This window comes from Orcinus orca, chromosome 4, assembly GCF_937001465.1.
Source record: "Orcinus orca chromosome 4, mOrcOrc1.1, whole genome shotgun sequence".
NCBI classification, from domain to species: domain Eukaryota; kingdom Metazoa; phylum Chordata; class Mammalia; order Artiodactyla; family Delphinidae; genus Orcinus; species Orcinus orca.
Window position 1 is genome coordinate 151,440,738 of NC_064562.1, and position 15,846 is coordinate 151,456,583.

Genomic DNA, 15,846 nt, shown 5'->3' on the forward strand with positions numbered 1-15,846 from the left:
GACAGGCATAAGCATCCCTCCCGTCAGCACCTGGTGCCTAGCTGAGGGGCTCTAGAGCAAGCAGAGGGCCCCACCCTTAGGGGCTGCCCCTGAGAGCGTTGTCCCGGGGCGTTCCCGATGCCAACCCTGGGGCCGTCCCGCCCGGCTCTGTGCAGGCTTCCGGGGTGACCCCTTTTGGCAGACGCTCTCCCCAACGACTGTCAGCAGAAGGGGGTCCATGCCTAGAAATGACGCACCTTTAGAAGAAGTGGCTTTTCACTTTCACAAGTTATAATACATCATCCTTTATTTTTCCAGGCTCCCCTAGTCCAACATGACGTTCACTAGTGAGAAACCGGGGGTTTCCAGTGGCCAGGGCTCAGATTGCAGAGTGGAGGGACGCGTACCAGGTGCTGCGAACTCCGCTCCCTGGCCAAGCTGGGCTGGTGAGAAGCCGGGCGCGCAGAGGGACTGGCGTGTTACGGGGCCAAAAGGAAGCTGAGTGACGGTGACGCACGGATGGGAACATCGAGGACACACAGAAAGATGCAGCTTCACAGAGACGGGGAGGGGGACAGACTCCGGGGACACTTCTGCAGTGTTTCACAGGCCTCTCAACGCATTGACAAACATTCCGCGTCAGGCACCACGCTCTAGCCCACACCTAATCACAAGCAGGACGCCTTCCCGCGGGGGACCTGCCGGCCTCCTGCCATGGATGCCCTGCTGACTTTGTGATCCAGGTGCCACCTCCCGTCCCGTCTCCCCGAGGGTCTGGCTGTCGGTCTCAGGACCGGGCACGAGCATCCCTCCCTGGGGGTGTCTGTGTTTTATAGGGGAGAAGGGGGGAAGGTGGGACACCCCTGGCCATGCCACCAAGAGGGCATGGAAATCCTTCATTCTGGGGCACTGGCCGTCAGGGGAGGATGTCTTCTCTCCAAGACTTGGAAAATGACAGCGAGGAAAACAGTGGTGGCTGTACTTTACGTGTACTTACACACAGCATTATGGGGGGGGCGGGGAGTGGGTCTGCCTTTCGGGGTACCTGTATGACAGGTCAAAAAGCAAAAAAGCACAAAGAAAACAGACAAGGAGTCCTGTGTGTTAGGAACACACCCCAAACCCGAAACCACGCAGATGCGAACAGTGGAGAATCAGGCTGGAGGTGCTCCCCTGCGGTGGGACCATAGAATTAAACTCTTTATATATGGCGTCTTTAAGTAGGCTCTACTTTTTAATAAAATAAAAACTTTTGTGTTACTCTAAAGATATCATTTAGGCATCTAAGGGGTGATCTGGAAGAAAGATGCAGCGCACGGGGGGCCCTGGCAGAAGGTGCCTGTCTAGACTGAAGGTCCTCCCTAAACACCGATCCATCACACAGGCCTAAAAACCGAGCCCCCATGCTTCTTGCAGCCCTGGGTGGCACTCCCCCTGCCTCGGGGGTGGGGGGCCACGTGCCAGGCCGTGCCTCCTGAGGCTGAGCGGGTGAGGGGGGCCACGCCGTGCACCCACCCACCCATGGCCCTGTCATCGACAGGCCTCCTCAAATCTCCGGTCCCATCGCCTCTGTCCTACCAGCGTGGGGTGGGCACTGCCCGGAGGCCTGGGGGGTGGGCTGCCCTTGTCTGTTCCCCCATCTCCGGGGCAGTGACCTTGCAGCATCTCCGTGATGGCAAGCAACAGCGGGGAAGGAGTAGTGCAAAGCCAGGCGTCTGGGCCCTAAACTACGGGCGGGAGCGCTGCTGGCGGAAACGGGGGCGGGGGGGGGGGAGCTGCACCTGCTCTGGGACCTCCTCCCGCCCCCAGGCCCCGGCCCGGCCCTTCCAGGCGCCCACCGTCCACCGTGGACACAGAGAAGCCGAAGCCAAGTGCAAGAGGAGGGGTCTGGTGGCTCCCGCAGGCGCGCCCGTGGTCGGGGCCTCGGCGCGTCAAAACAGCAGGGCTTTCTTCTTGAGGTCGTTCCTCTTCCAGAGGGCCAGGCGGTCAAACTCTTCCATGCTCATCCCAAACACTTCCTGGAACTCCTCGGGCGACAAGTGTCTCTTCAGATAAAAAGGAAAACCCAGAGGGGAGCAGTCAGCAACTTCGGCCCCTGAGACGGGATCTTCAGCAAGGATGGGGTGGTCCCCTCTGCGCACCCGGGGCCCTCGGGCTTCCCACCTTCCCTCTGTATCCCCATCGCTCTGCTTTGCAGTGGACAGAACCAAGCCCAGAGGAAAGAGATCCGGTTAGGGCCCCACGGTGACCAGCTGCAGAAGTGGGGCCAGAGCCCTGCCTCCTGACACCTACAGACACGTGTCCCACTGCAGACGAAGTGTGAAAGCACACCCAGGAGAGGACTTCCTCCTGCCGGGAAACGGCTGAGATTTCAGGAGATTTGCATACGTGGGCACATTCATGATTTCATTTAATTTTCATGGCCGCCGTTTGAGAGCCGGAAGTGAGTGGTTTATTTCGCCCCCATTTCACAGATGAGGACGCTGAGGTGTGGAAGGTGAGCAAAGGAGCCTCAGTTCAAATCCTCCCTCTTCCCCTCCTCTGCTGTGTGACCGTGAGTGAGTTTTTTGTCTCTCTGAGCCCGATCCCGGGGGCACAGTGGAGAGGCTGAACGGCACGGTGTCAAGGGCACCTGCGCCAGCCAGCCTCTGGAGCCTCAGTCTACTCACCTGTAAATGGGGTCACCCTGGCAACCCCCCCAGAGCTGTGTGGGTGAGCGGGTCAGTGCAGGTCAGCTCTCAGGGCTGAGCCCGGCCACGGGCAGGGCCAGTGTGTGTTGGGCACGTTTGTTATGATCCGAGATAGAGCCACCTCTCTGGAGCTTCCCCTGACTGCCACCCGAACTCTAGACTGTTCCTTGCAGGTCTCTGCTCCCATCAACCCCACATCTGTCTTCCTCAGCAGGCTCTGAGTAACTCCTTGTCCTCCGAGACCCGGCTCAGGTGGGCACGGCACCATCTCCCGGGGGGCTTCCCGGGGGGAGTGAGGCTGTCCCCCTCCTGCCTGGGAGGGCTGAGGGGAAGACGGAAAGGAGGTGGGGGACAGTCTGCAACAGGAGCGGGGGTCAGGTTCTGGCCCCAGAGGACCCGGTTCAGATGCCCCTCTGGCCCCCATTTGGAAATGTGGCTTCCGTGTGGCTGTGTGGAAACCAGTATGGCTGTTCTTCCACGTACTTAGCAGGATCACCGTGCGACCCAGCAGATCCACTCCCAAGCAGGTCCCAGACGACCCAAACCAGGGACTCACGCAGACACCCGCACACCCACGTTCACAGCGGCACCGTCCACAAGGGCCAAGAGCGGAAACAACCCAACTGCCCATTGAAGGACGAACAGATAAACAAAACGAGCTCCATTCAGACTCGGGAACGTGGTTCGTCCATAAAAAGTCGTGAAGCTCTGACGTTCGTTAAGACACGGACACGGCCGTTAGGCTGATCCCACTTATACGAAACATCCAGGATGGGCAGACCCACGGGGACCAAAACCAGAGTAGTCACTGCCGGGGTCTTGGGGCGGGAAAGGACTGGAGAATAGCTGGTCAGGGGTACGGGGTTTCCTGCCGGGCTGATCAAAGTGTTCTGGAATTGGATAGAGGTAGTGGAGGTCGTACAACCTTGAGAACGTATTAAACGCCACTCAGTCATACACTTTAAAATGGTTAAAATTGTGACTTTTATAATTTAAAAAGCCCAATTCTTGCCCCTCCAAGAGTGGTTTCCTTAAATTTAAAACAAAACACCTCATACTAAAGGTTACTGTGATGATCGAGAGAAAACGGTGTGAAGACACATGGCTAACTACGGAAGGCAGAAACATCAGAGTCACTGCCACTTGTGTCCTGCATAAAAATCACCGAATATGTGTGGCACGCACTGGGTTTCGGAGCCCAGTTGCTGGCAGGATATGGGGGAGGGAACCCAAGGGACCCATTTTTGCTGAGTCACAAAAGGCCCTCCTAACTGAATCTGGGCCTGGGGTCCTCAGAGGGCGCACACACTCTCACACACACACACACACACACACACACACAGACACAGACATATATAGACACAGACAGACACGCACGGAGACACACACACAGACATATACAAACACATAGATACACACAGACATACTAGACACACACTCACACAGAGACACACAGACACACATGCACACACAAGACATACACAGACGCACACACAAGACACACACACACAGAGACATATACAGACATGCAGACACACACAGACATACACAGACACATAGATACACACATACTAGACACACACTCACACAGAGACACACAGACACACATGCACACACAAGACAGACACACACACACAGAGACATATACAGACATGCAGACACACACAGACATACACAGACACACAGACACACACAGACACACGCACACCATCAAGCTAGTCTGCCAGGGAAGGGCCGTGAGCTGCCTGCTGCCGTCTCGCACCTGCGACCAGGAAGAAGGTTCCGGCATATGCCAGAAACGAGCCACCTGCGTGGCGCTGACACTGGGGCTTCCTGCCGATCTGGGGAAGCCACAACCCAGCCCACGGGGACTCAGAACTGTCACTTCAGACAGCAGCGCCCACTTCCAGTACCGCGTCACAACCTTCCCAAGTACAGTGGGTCAACCAAGACGCCCCACGGGAAGGAGAAAAGGGAAATCGCGTCTCCTGTTACTGGCTGGGTGTTGAGCGGGAGCCTGACACGGGCCGGGGTCCTGAGGCCCCGGGGGGCGTGGCTGTGGGTGGTTAATGGGAGCGCGGCGGGGCAGAGGAAGATCAGAGGCCTGAGCGAGATGCTGGTCTCCGGGGCCGGGCCCTGGGGAGGTGGAAGCCAGGGGAAGGGGCCCAGAGGGGACGGCGCACAGGGGCCCCAGGGAGGCATGGACCGGGCTGGCAGGGTGATGCCCAGCGCCCCTGCAGCCTGTGATCTCCTGCTTTAGGGCCCCTGGGTGTCTCCAGGGTTGGGTCTCCCAGGCGGTGACACACAGAGGGGAGGAGAGGGGAGAGCGGCGACACAGGTCACTGCGCTCTAAGCTGGGAAGGGGAGAGCGGCGCGGTGAGGGTGACCCTGTGCTCACCGGCCAGCAGCCTCCCGCTAGCAGCAGGGGGACCACGACAGGGCCTGTGGGGGGCGGCAAGGGGGCCCAAGGAGTCATTTACCCCCGGCACCCCCCGCAGGTCCCATGCAGCCCAGCCTCCAGCCTCCAGACCAAGATGCCCTGAGAACTGAGTCCGAAAAGCTGCACAGGAACCTGGGTTCTACGGGCAAGGGGACACCCGACCTCGGGGACCTGTGAACTGGGGACATGTGGTGGCTGAGCGGGCAGGAGGAGAGGCAAAGGAGAGGACCCTCTGGGGCTGGCGCTCCCAACCCTGCTCCCCCCGCCTGGCCCCCACCTGGCCACAGGAGCCCACCCCGTTGCCGGGGAGGCAGCCGGAGGCAGGAGGGAGGGAGGGGTGCTGCACGGCATCCCAGCTGGATTCCCAAGCCCGCAGGCCTGTCACAATGACCCTGGGTGCTTGACACATCTGAGAGTGCCTGCACCCTCCCCTCTGCCCCCCCAAAACCTCCCAAGGCAGCCTTAGGGGCCCAGGAGCCCACGTGTGTCACATGCCTCCCAGAGCAGCTGATGGCAGCTGGGTTTGGGGACTCAGGCTAAGGGCGAGTCCTGGGGGCTGGCAGGGACCCCCGGGCTCTGGTCCTATTTCCCCATCTGTAGGCTGAGAACACAACTCGGCTGCCTGAGGGCTCTGGAGGGCGGGAGAGGGTCACAGGGGGAGGCCTGGCAGAGGGACCTGTTCAGCCATCCCAGCTCCAGCTGTGTGGTCTCTAGTATCTCACCACACCTGGCTGATCCCACGGCCTCCCAGGGAAGAAGGGGCTAAGGGCCCCCGCTCCTGGCAGCTGGGAACTTGCTAATGTCCGTCAAGGCAGCGTCAGGGTCCCCCATCCAGGGCTCTTCTTGCCCGCCCGAGTGCCTGCTGCAGCAGGAGGAACGTGGCAGAGCACGGCTGACCCCAGAGGCCAGAGCCGGCTTTCTGACCCTGGCCCAACTCCCCCGGCCGCTGGCTCCTGAAGGCTTCCCTGCCCCGCCAGGCACGGCACGGCACGCCCGAACTCCCTCCTGAGCCGGCAGGAAGGCAGCCCAGGGCGTGGTGCCTGGGCCGAGGGACGTCCCGGGATGGCCTCGCTTCTGGGGTGCACTGGGTAGAGCCCCTGGGGAGGAGGCCGTTTTTGCAGCATGGTAGGGGTCCCACACGCTTTGCCAGGGGTCCGCCTATGTGTCACCGTCCAGGGCAGCATCATGCAAAGACCTCGGGCTCAGGAGCCAGACACACAGGAATCCGGTCCTGGCTCCAGGCCTGTCCAGCTGTGCTGAGCGACACGACCTCAGTTGGGATGTTTGTAAAATCGGAATCATCCTGTCTGTGCCTTAGCCCACTCTCCCTCTGCCTGGAATGCCGGGCCTCCTCCTCTGCCCACGTAACCCCTACTCACTCCCCAGAGCTGGGCTTGGGTGTCAGCTCCTCCAGGAAGTCTCTCCTGACTGCACCCGTCACCCCAGGCTCCCAGACCCGCAAGCCTCCTTTCCGTGGTGTAAATACACCACGGCCAGTTTCAAGCTTCCAACGTGACGCCACTGAATGCAGAGCTGGAAAGAGATGCCCGGGGGCAAGTCACAGCTTATTCCTCCCGCGCACAGACGCAATATCGGTTAAGTAACCTCGAGAGCACAGATGGTAGTAAAATGTGGTTGAGAGATTAGGGAGGAGGGAGTGTTGGGTATTTATCACCTTTGCTTTAAATGTAATTTTCATAATCCTAAGTTTACATCATTTGTTTTTCAGTAATGGCTGGTTTAACAACCAGCGTGGGAAGTTCCTGAAAATATAACAACACGAGCGGCTCTAGCAGCCCCTGATCTCTGAGCGAGCCGGATGCACTAGGGGTCCCTCCGTAACGCGCACCCCCGGGCAGGGAGAGGGCCTGTGTGCCCGGGACCCTGCATGGGGCGCTCCTGGGTGGTAGGGTGAGCGGAGAGAAGGGAGGGGAAAGGCTGGTCCTATGCAGGCGCTCTGCTCTCTCCTCGTTCAGGTGCCGGGACGCAGAAATAAACCAGACCGGGTGCGCCCACCCCACAGAGATCGCACACCTGCCGGGCAGGTGGGTCAGAGCATAATTAAGTCCATTCGAGGGCCTGGGACCTGGAGGCCTTGAAGCCTTGTGAAGCACTGATGACGTGCCACCAGCATCTTACAGCCAGAGGTAGTTTTCTGAGGGACATGATCTGACTTAAGCCTGTAACCTGGCTCCATCGCCAAGGGCTCCCTGAATACAGGAATCAGTAACGGCCACTAACCTCTGCTCGCAGCAAGGGCTCATCAAGGGACGGCAGCCGGGAACCCAGGGCACACACGGCTCTGTGCCGGATGCACACGTGCACTCACACCCAGGGAGGCAACGAGTGTGGGAGCTGGTGGTGCCCAGAGGACGAGGACCGGGCCACAGACGGGGACGTCTCCCGTGTCACCCAGCCTGCAAGTGGCACATTAGAACTCGGACCTTCTGGCCGGGGGGCCAGGGCTCTTTCTGAGAAGCTGTGACCGGCCGTTCCTTGAGACCGCCGTGCCGTTCAGACCAGCAGGTCCACGCAGCTCGGGGGCTACCCCTCCCCTTGGCAGACGGGCCCACCGAGGCCTGTGTACCTGGAAGCCGGGCCACGCATGCTGTCCCCCTGGGGCAGAAAGTCCCACTTTTTCTGGGTCACGGGCCCCCCGAAACGATGACGCAGTGGCCCATTTTGGTAGAATCATGCACACTCATACACGCAGCGTCCGGGCCCAGGACGCCTACTCGGGGATCCCAGTTCGGACCCTGAACCCCGCCATCCTCCTGCACTGATGCAGGGCCACTGGCCAGGCTTGGGAAGGGACTTCATGACAGTTGCTGCCATCGTCACCTGCCCTGAGATTCTAGTTTTCATTTTACGACCTCAGGAAACCCAGGCTCCGAGAGGTCCCATGCCTCGCCCGAGGGCACGCAGCCTGGGCGCCAGGCCAGGTGGCTCAAGGGCCCTCCCTCAGTCCTGACTCCCTGCCCGCTGATGCAGCTTCTGGAAGCATCCGGGGCTTTGTGGTGGAGGCCCTCGGCCTGTGCTCCCCCTGCTCTGCAGGGTATCCCAGGCTAGCTGCCACCCTGCTGGGATTGGCCTGCAGGGCATTCCCAGTACCCCCTGCCCACCGCACCAAGTTCAGATGTCCCACGCCAGCCCACCGGCCACTGCCAGGCCCCCTGCTCCAATGGGGGCTGATCGGGTGGGCTCAGGCCCCAGACCCGCTCAGCCTGCGAATCCTGGACCGGCAAGGGCCCACGTTTCTTCTGAGGCCTGGGTCCCACGGTGCCTCCCTGCCCCACACACTGTACAAGGAGGCCCTGTCTGCAGAGGGGAGCCCTGCGCTGCTGAGCTGGGTCCATGCTCTGAAGCTTCTGCCGTCTTAGCCGGAGGTCCCTGACGTCATCGCCATAACGACAGCATCACCATAATGACAATGATCCCAGCCATCTGCGGACTGCTCCTCTGGGCCAGGTGAAGGCCGGGAGCTCTCCATCACAGGCTCGTGATGTCTGCACAGTGTATGGGGAAGGACGGGGACGGAGGCTCCGAGATGTGGAGTGACGTGGCTGCCAGGTGGCCCCGAGGCCCTGCCTCACCGTGTCCTTGCCCACCTCTTCCACCACCGTTCTGCTCCACGGTGGGCACCTACGGGTTCTGGAACATGCCATGCTCTCCCTCCACTGCACAGAGCTGCTCCTCCTTCTTCTACAGGTACCAGTTCAAATGCCCCCCTCCTCCAGAGGGCCCTCCCGGATTGCACTAGCCAAGCGAGCAGGCCCCAGGCCATGTGTGTCCCTCAGTACAGAGCCACTGCTGATCTCACCTGGTTCTCAGCTCCAGTAGGGCAGGATGGGCTTGTCTCCCATCCTCACCCAGGGACAATCTGTGCTCTTTGCATCCCTGAATCTACATCTGTGCTCTCACCTTGCCGGCCACGCTGCCTCCCAGCTTCCTCTCTCCTCCTTCAGAGCCCATTCCACTTGCCTGCCCTACTCTGCACTGTGTCTCCCCACTCCCTCCCCGCCCTCCACCCCTAAGTCCCTGCCACTTGGCCTGGCCTTGGAGGACTGTTCCTGTTTGTTCTCCGAGCCTCTCCTGGGAGGCCCCAGGGTCCTGGAGGCTGCGGCAGACCCATCTCCCAGGCACACCCAGTGGCCGGGAACCCACACTTCACCATCAGTCTGTCAGGTTCTTATCAGACCGGTTGGATGGGTCTAAACAAAGGACGTATTCTTTGACTGCGGGGCCTTATTTTTCAGGCGCATTCCTACAGCTTGGGCTTTTCCTGCTTGAGCAAACTCAGGTGTGCATTTAGCCTCAGGGTCTGGCAGAGGTGGCCCCAGAGGAGCCGCTCAGCCTTGCCTCTGCTGAGCACTCAGAAAGGAGGACCCTGGGGACTCGCCGGGACACACCCTCCTTCCAAACCTGTTCAGCCGGCAGCCTTTGCTCTCTGCATGAGTCAGCCTGGCTAGGCCCTGGTGCCCGGCTGCTTGGCCAAACTCTAGTCTAGGGGTGGCTGGGAAGGTATTCTGTCAATGTGGTCATGCCTACAATCAGCCTTTAAGTGAAGATGACCCTCCCTAATGTGGTGGCCTCATCCACTCCACTGGGGCAATCACTGAGGGCTTCCTGGAGAAGGAGATATTCTGCTTCTACCTGTCGGCTCCTGCCCGAGTGTCCATCCAGCCTGCTGCTGGTCTGCCCTGCGGATTCCACACTTGCCAGCCCCATGGGAAGCCAATTCCTTAAATTAAATTTCTTAATACATGTCTATGTCCATATCTGTCTGTCCGTCTGTCTACCTGTATCCTGTTGGTTCTGATTCTCTGGAGGGCCCTGGCTGATACACTTTCCTACCTAAGGAGCCAAATGTGTGCTCTGGGAGGTTGGGGCAAGGAAGGGTGGTTAGAAATTCACTTTTAATTCTGTAATTAATCCAGGAAGATGCACAGCGCGTGGCCCTGTGTGACTACTTAGCTGGAACCCCAGGTCTGTCCCCCAGAAGCCGAGGGCCTGGGGATGTCCTCCAGCTCCCCTACCCCCACCCCTTCCCACCAAGGCCTCCTCTGTAGCTGCTGCACCAACTTGTGAAAACCAAGCACAGGAACGTGTCAAGCGCTTGGAACAGCCTAATGATCAAGAGCTTGTAAACAAGCCAAATCTGATAAATTCTCAAACATCCTGTTTTTTCCCCATATCGGGCATCAGGGAGGGACCTCTGTTCTCCTGGCGGCCAAGCCTGTGGCGGATCCCACCTCCATTCACAGCCAGCCACCTTGCTCTTCCACTAAGTTCTTAGCAATCATTGTTTGGCCAGCCCATAGCACCCCATCCCCGTGGAAACCTTTTTCTAATCCATACTGGCCTACTCGGTTCCCAGGTTGGTAAACTGGGGGCAACATGGACAAAATAATTGAAACCATGTGCACATCACACCTGCCTGGGGCTCGCTCACGGCAGGTGCTCATGGCTACTTCTGAACAACTGAAGAGATGCTCAAACCACCCAGCAGGACAGGCAACAGCGATGTCATCTGACAAGTAAGGGTCAGGCTCAGAGTGGTTAAGTAACTTGTCTGTGGTCACACAGCTGGACATTATGGAGACTGGGTTCACACCCAGGCCACCCCGACCCTAAGTGCTCTCTCCCTCCACCAGGATGCCACCTTTGGATGGCAAGAGGCTGATGCACGAGCCCAATGGCCAGTCTTTCGGCAAATGTCGGGCAGCCGGGCAGAGGTTTGCAGGAGTGGCCTCAGGTAAGAGGACACTTGAGTCTGCCCGGGGCAGGCAAGGCTCTTCCCCCTCAGAGTGGAAGCTCCTGGCACAGCCAAACGCAGGAAGGATCTGAGACCCTCCAAGGCATGAGGTCCTTGGGTGCCAGGGGTAGGCGTTGGGACCCAGACCCCCCAGGACAGAAAGTGCTGGATCTCAGGGATGGTGTGAAACTGGCCCCGGACGTGTCTCCCTGGGAAGCCCGAACCTGGCTCTGCGCACTGGGATCACACGATTCATCCGACCGCCTTCCATGTGACAGCGCTTCCTGGCTCTGCGCACTGGGATCACACGATTCGTCTGACCGCCTTCCATGTGACAGCGCTTCCAGAGCAGCAGAGGACGGCCACACTCCTTCCCAACACCTCCATGAGTCACCAACCTTCACTGAGCACCTACTGTGGGCTTCCAGGGGCCGACATGGCACCTTCCTCGCTGTCAGGCTGAGCATCCTGTATTCCCTTGTCTGTGCCTCACAGGCCAGAGCGACAAACACCATCAGAACCAGGGTTCGTCCTGCCGCACCGTGTGACCACCACTTACCCAGCACCCCATCCCGACAGCCCGGAGTCACGCCAGGCGTGTCCCTGCCCCTCCCACTTTGACCTCCCAAATCGGGCCTGAATCTACCCGCTTCTCACCTCCGCACTGCCACCATCCTCTCCAAGATGCCATCATTTCTTGCCCGGATAACCCAACCGCCTCCAAAACGGTTTCCCTGCAACCACACGGCCAATTCAGGCTTCGCGGTGCAGCCTCGGGCACTGTTTTACTTACGTAATCAGGTCGTCCTGCAACTTAAAAGCCTTGCCTTTCCTAGAAACCAAACTGCTTATGTGGCTCAGGGCCCTACGAGGCCTGGCCCCTCCTGCCCATCACCCACTCAAGCACAGCTAGTTCCTTCTCAAACAGCCTGTGCTGCCTCCTGCCCCAGGGCCTTTGCACCTGCTGTGGGCTCTTCCTGGAATTCTCTTCCTACCTGCCATGACTCACCTTAGGTGCAAGTGCGCGCGCGCGCACACACACACACACAAGCAGGCACACTTACTGCACCCAATTAACTTTTACCCCCTTTTAAATGCTCACAGGCCCACCCTCCTCTCCTTTAGAGCCCTTACCTTGGTGTGTAACTTCACACCTCATTTGGGTCATCAGTTGATTGACGTCTACCTCCCACCAAGCTGAGTCTACGGGCAGAGCTCATGCTGGTTTCTGCTCATCGTGTGTCCCCTAGGGCCCAGCTCAGTGCCTGGCCCGTGTTCACCAAACCAGTGAGACTCGGCCAAGCACTCTGGCGGTAAAGGATGGATAACAAGCCTTGACCATTCGACGGACAGAGTGGTCCTCCTTCCAGGGACCGACCCTACAGAGGTGTGTGGGAACCACCAGCTGTCTGCCCACGTCCATCTTCTCCCCTTGCTGAGCACACAGCGGACCTGCAGCTTTGCCATGTGACCGAGCCCCAGCCAACGGCCTGTCACTCCACAGCCTGGCCCCTGGGACCCTCCCCGGTGTGGAACTGAAGCTGAGCAGGACACTGTGTGCTTCCTGGGCGTGGAAGCCTTTCTGTGCCCCCCATTTCTTGTTTGTAGGGAACAGACTCCAGTCACCACGACCTTCCCTGAGTTCCAAAGGGAAGATTCGAACAGTTGCTAATCAGGGAAGGGACGGGATGCAGAAACAAGGGAAGATAGGCCAAGAAACGCTAGTGCAGCCTTGGGGCAGGTCCTGGCTCCACCTCGAGGGATACACAGAACAATATATTCTGAGCTCTTTATAGAACTAGAACCCCAATAAATGGAAGATGTCAGTATTCTTCATTCCAGAAAAGACCACCTGAGGCCAGATTAAAGGAGTGCAGGCCCTGCACACACCCTAATCTTATCAGCAACCCCCCCCCCCAACCATTGCTAGAAAACTCATCAAATCCACCCAGGTTGGGACATACAGTTTTCGGCCTCAGAACGGGATGTGGGACCACCACGCAGCCAACTAGAAGGACGGGCAGATCCCCATGAAATGGCACGGAAAAATGTTCACATAACATTTAAGAGAGAAAAAGCAGATGTCAAACTGCATAAACAGTACGAGGCTACTTATCCAAAAGAGAATTCAGTTATCTCTGGGTATTTGTGCAAAAAAAGAGATTTCCGGAAGCATGTCTGCCCCGGAGCTAACAGGAGTCTTGACTCGGTAGGGGAATTCCATGTAATGTTTACGTTCTTTGTGTTTTTCTGGACTTTTACAAGAGTTATGAATTGTTTTTATATTAAAAATAAAGCTCTCTCCCCTGAAATAAAAACATCGGTGTCCCTTTCTCTCCTGCTGGGAGGTAGCCCCTCGTGAGCCCCTCCTGGCTCACACCCCAGCTCCAAACCCCGAAGGCTGTGGGACGCGCCGTTTGTGAGAAGCTTCCAATTTGCCTCCCGGCTTGCCTGAGATCAGGAAGAGAATGATTATAGAGAGACGCACCCTTGGGTGTGTTCTTGGAGATTTGGGTGATTAAACCCATTACCCCCGTCCTCCAAGGTTTTTTTTTTAAAAAGGGAAACATTTACACGTATTAACCACTTGATGTTTTGCACCTTCTCTCTGTACTGCAGGAAAATAAGGGTTGGGGTATGGGAATTGGTTAAAGCGAACCCCAGACCCAAGAGGGAAGTAGCAAGTCCCAAGGGGCGGGTGGCCCCGCGGCTGCTGCTGCGTCAGGAGCTGAGCGGACCCCCCCCACCCCGCCCCACGGTGGGAGCCAGGAGCCCTCAGGGCACCCACGCTTAAGGAACAAACAAGCAGGACAGGGGGACCCCTTCAGGCGGCTCCTGACTGAGTCACCCAGCAGCGACACCCTCCTGCTTTACGGCAGTGGGACAAGACCACACCCTCAACAAGGGCTCACCTTCAGCAGGAGCCAGAGTGTGTCCCCTGCAGAGGCAGCGGGGATTGCCACGGGGGAGGGCCCGGAAGAGGCTGCCTAGGACCTCGTCTTCCAGATCACTGGGCAGGCGTCCCTTAAGCTTGATTCGGGGCCTGCTCTGTGCATTCCTGCTCTCGGAGCACCTCCACGTGCTCTCCCTGCCCCCCACTCACACCCCAGCTTCCTAGCCGGTCCTGCTGCCCCGCCCCCAGCCCCGGGAATGACCCGCACACCTCCTAACAGGTCAGAACATTCCAGTCGTCCTTCCTCTTCTACGGGGTGAGCTCCAAATGTCCTGCTAAGTGGCCAGCCTCCTGAGAAGAGGCCCTGGGGTCATTCGGCTCTGCGGTCCTTTGCCGGCAAGATGCTGCCCACACCCTGGGGACTCCAAGACTCAGCGGGTGGGCTGCACTGCCTGACCACGGCATCCACGGGCTTGCTGGCTCCGCTGCTTCCCCTCCCCGGCCTCAGCTCCCCACCTCCCTGCAGCTAAGCCCTTGCTGCTGCTGTGAGCCCAGCATCAGCCTCCCTGTCTCCAGGTCCCAGGTCTCAGAGCCCCTCTAGGAGCCCCCGCACCCCGAGTCTCTTCCCTGCAGACGCTGAGCCCGGGGGAGGGGAGGTGAACAGCTGCCCATCAGTCAGGCCAACACACACAGAGGAAACATTCAAGAGATGGAGGGAGGGAACCTGGGTCTGGAGACATGATTAAGCCCCACCCGAAGGGACCCGTCAGTCGTCAGTCGTAGGAGCTGGCAACTCCCTTTCAGCTTAAACCACTTCGGGCCAAGTTCCTACTATTGCAACAGAGAAGACAAAATGGACGCGCCTCCCCCGACGGCTGCAGCCACACCAGCGTCCCTGTCCCCTCCTCGCCACCACTACCCGTACCCTGGGGGAGGGGCTTTATGTGACCTCTCGTGGGTACAGCCACCCACCCAGTGTATATCAATACCTCATCCTAAAGGGCGGAGATCAGGGCTCCACCTGAGACGGCGTTTCTTTACAGATCTGCCTGGTCTCCACTCATCCTAAAGGGCGGAGATCGGGGCTCCAGAGCATCTGTCTGGACCACCTGAGACGGCGTTTCTTTACAGATGATTGGCTCCCACCTGGCAGCCCTCCTGAGCCCCGCCGGGGCACTGCTGGTGCCCCTCAGCCACATCCACGCCCCTACGGCTCCCTCCCAGAAGCCACCTGAGCCCCCGCCCACAGGAGCAGCAGGGCAGCGGCTGGCGCTGGCCGGACACACACTCTGCTTCAGGTGTTCCCAGCCCCGGGGCACAGGTGGGGCAGGTGGCCCTGGGCCTTCAGGAGCCTCCAGACCCCTCACCCCAGTGAAACCTTCCTGACGTGGCTCGGGAGGTGAAGTCCACTGGGGCCATTGATCTCCTCGTGGGAAGACAGTGAGGATGGAGGAAGTACGCGCTCTGGCCACTTGGGCCCGTGGCTCGCGGTGGGGCCCGGGCAACAGACGTCTGTGCCCTCCACCTGCGGGTCTTGGAAACATACACTTGTTCCCAGAGCTCAGTATTATTCAAGATCGGGGTGAGTGTGGTCAAACGAGAAGCCATGAATTGGGCCGATTTTCTGAACATCAGCGCTCAGGGAAGAGGCGAATGTTACCCAGTTAAGCACAGTGACGAAGGCTTTCCTGCCCCAAACCGCAAGCAGCTGTGCCCCCCTTTGCACAGCCACCTTTGTTGGGTACATGACCATGTTCTCCGGTCTTTGAAACAACGAGGGATCTGACTCCAAGCCCATCGCCGGGCACTGTGCGGTCGCCACGGGGACCTTGGGGGCGACGAACGTCGACTTTGTGGCTGTCAAGGCAGCTGCAGAGACTCGCTCGGCAGACGTGACCCTCCACCCCTGGGGGCCCCTCTCACCTCCAGTCTCGTCCGGTCCACGTCTTTAGGCAGCTTCACGCGGATTCGGTTTGTGACGATGAGGGCGTCATAAGGATAGATCTGCGGGGAGAAGAAAGTCCGGGTTCACCCGGGAAGTAAGCACGTGCGGGAACAGAAGAGCCGAGCCCGAAGCCAGCGGAGAGGT

General features: G+C 59.0%; 1 protein-coding gene across 26 annotated transcripts in view; it reads right to left on the reverse strand.

The window, feature by feature from the left end:
- Positions 1-268: 268 nt before the first annotated feature.
- ABLIM2 (actin binding LIM protein family member 2) overlaps positions 269-15,846 on the reverse strand; it is a 151,597-nt gene continuing 136,019 nt past the window's right edge. For all 26 annotated transcript variants that reach the window (XR_007477089.1, XR_007477068.1, XR_007477069.1 and 23 more), the window contains 2 exons: positions 15,681-15,761; positions 269-2,024 (listed from right to left, as the gene is read on the reverse strand). Coding sequence is in view for 1 of the 26 variants with exons in the window: in XM_033419482.2 (XP_033275373.1) it covers positions 1,911-2,024; positions 15,681-15,761 (195 nt within the window). In the remaining 25 variants the exon portion in view is untranslated. The remainder of the gene's footprint in view (positions 2,025-15,680; positions 15,762-15,846) is intronic.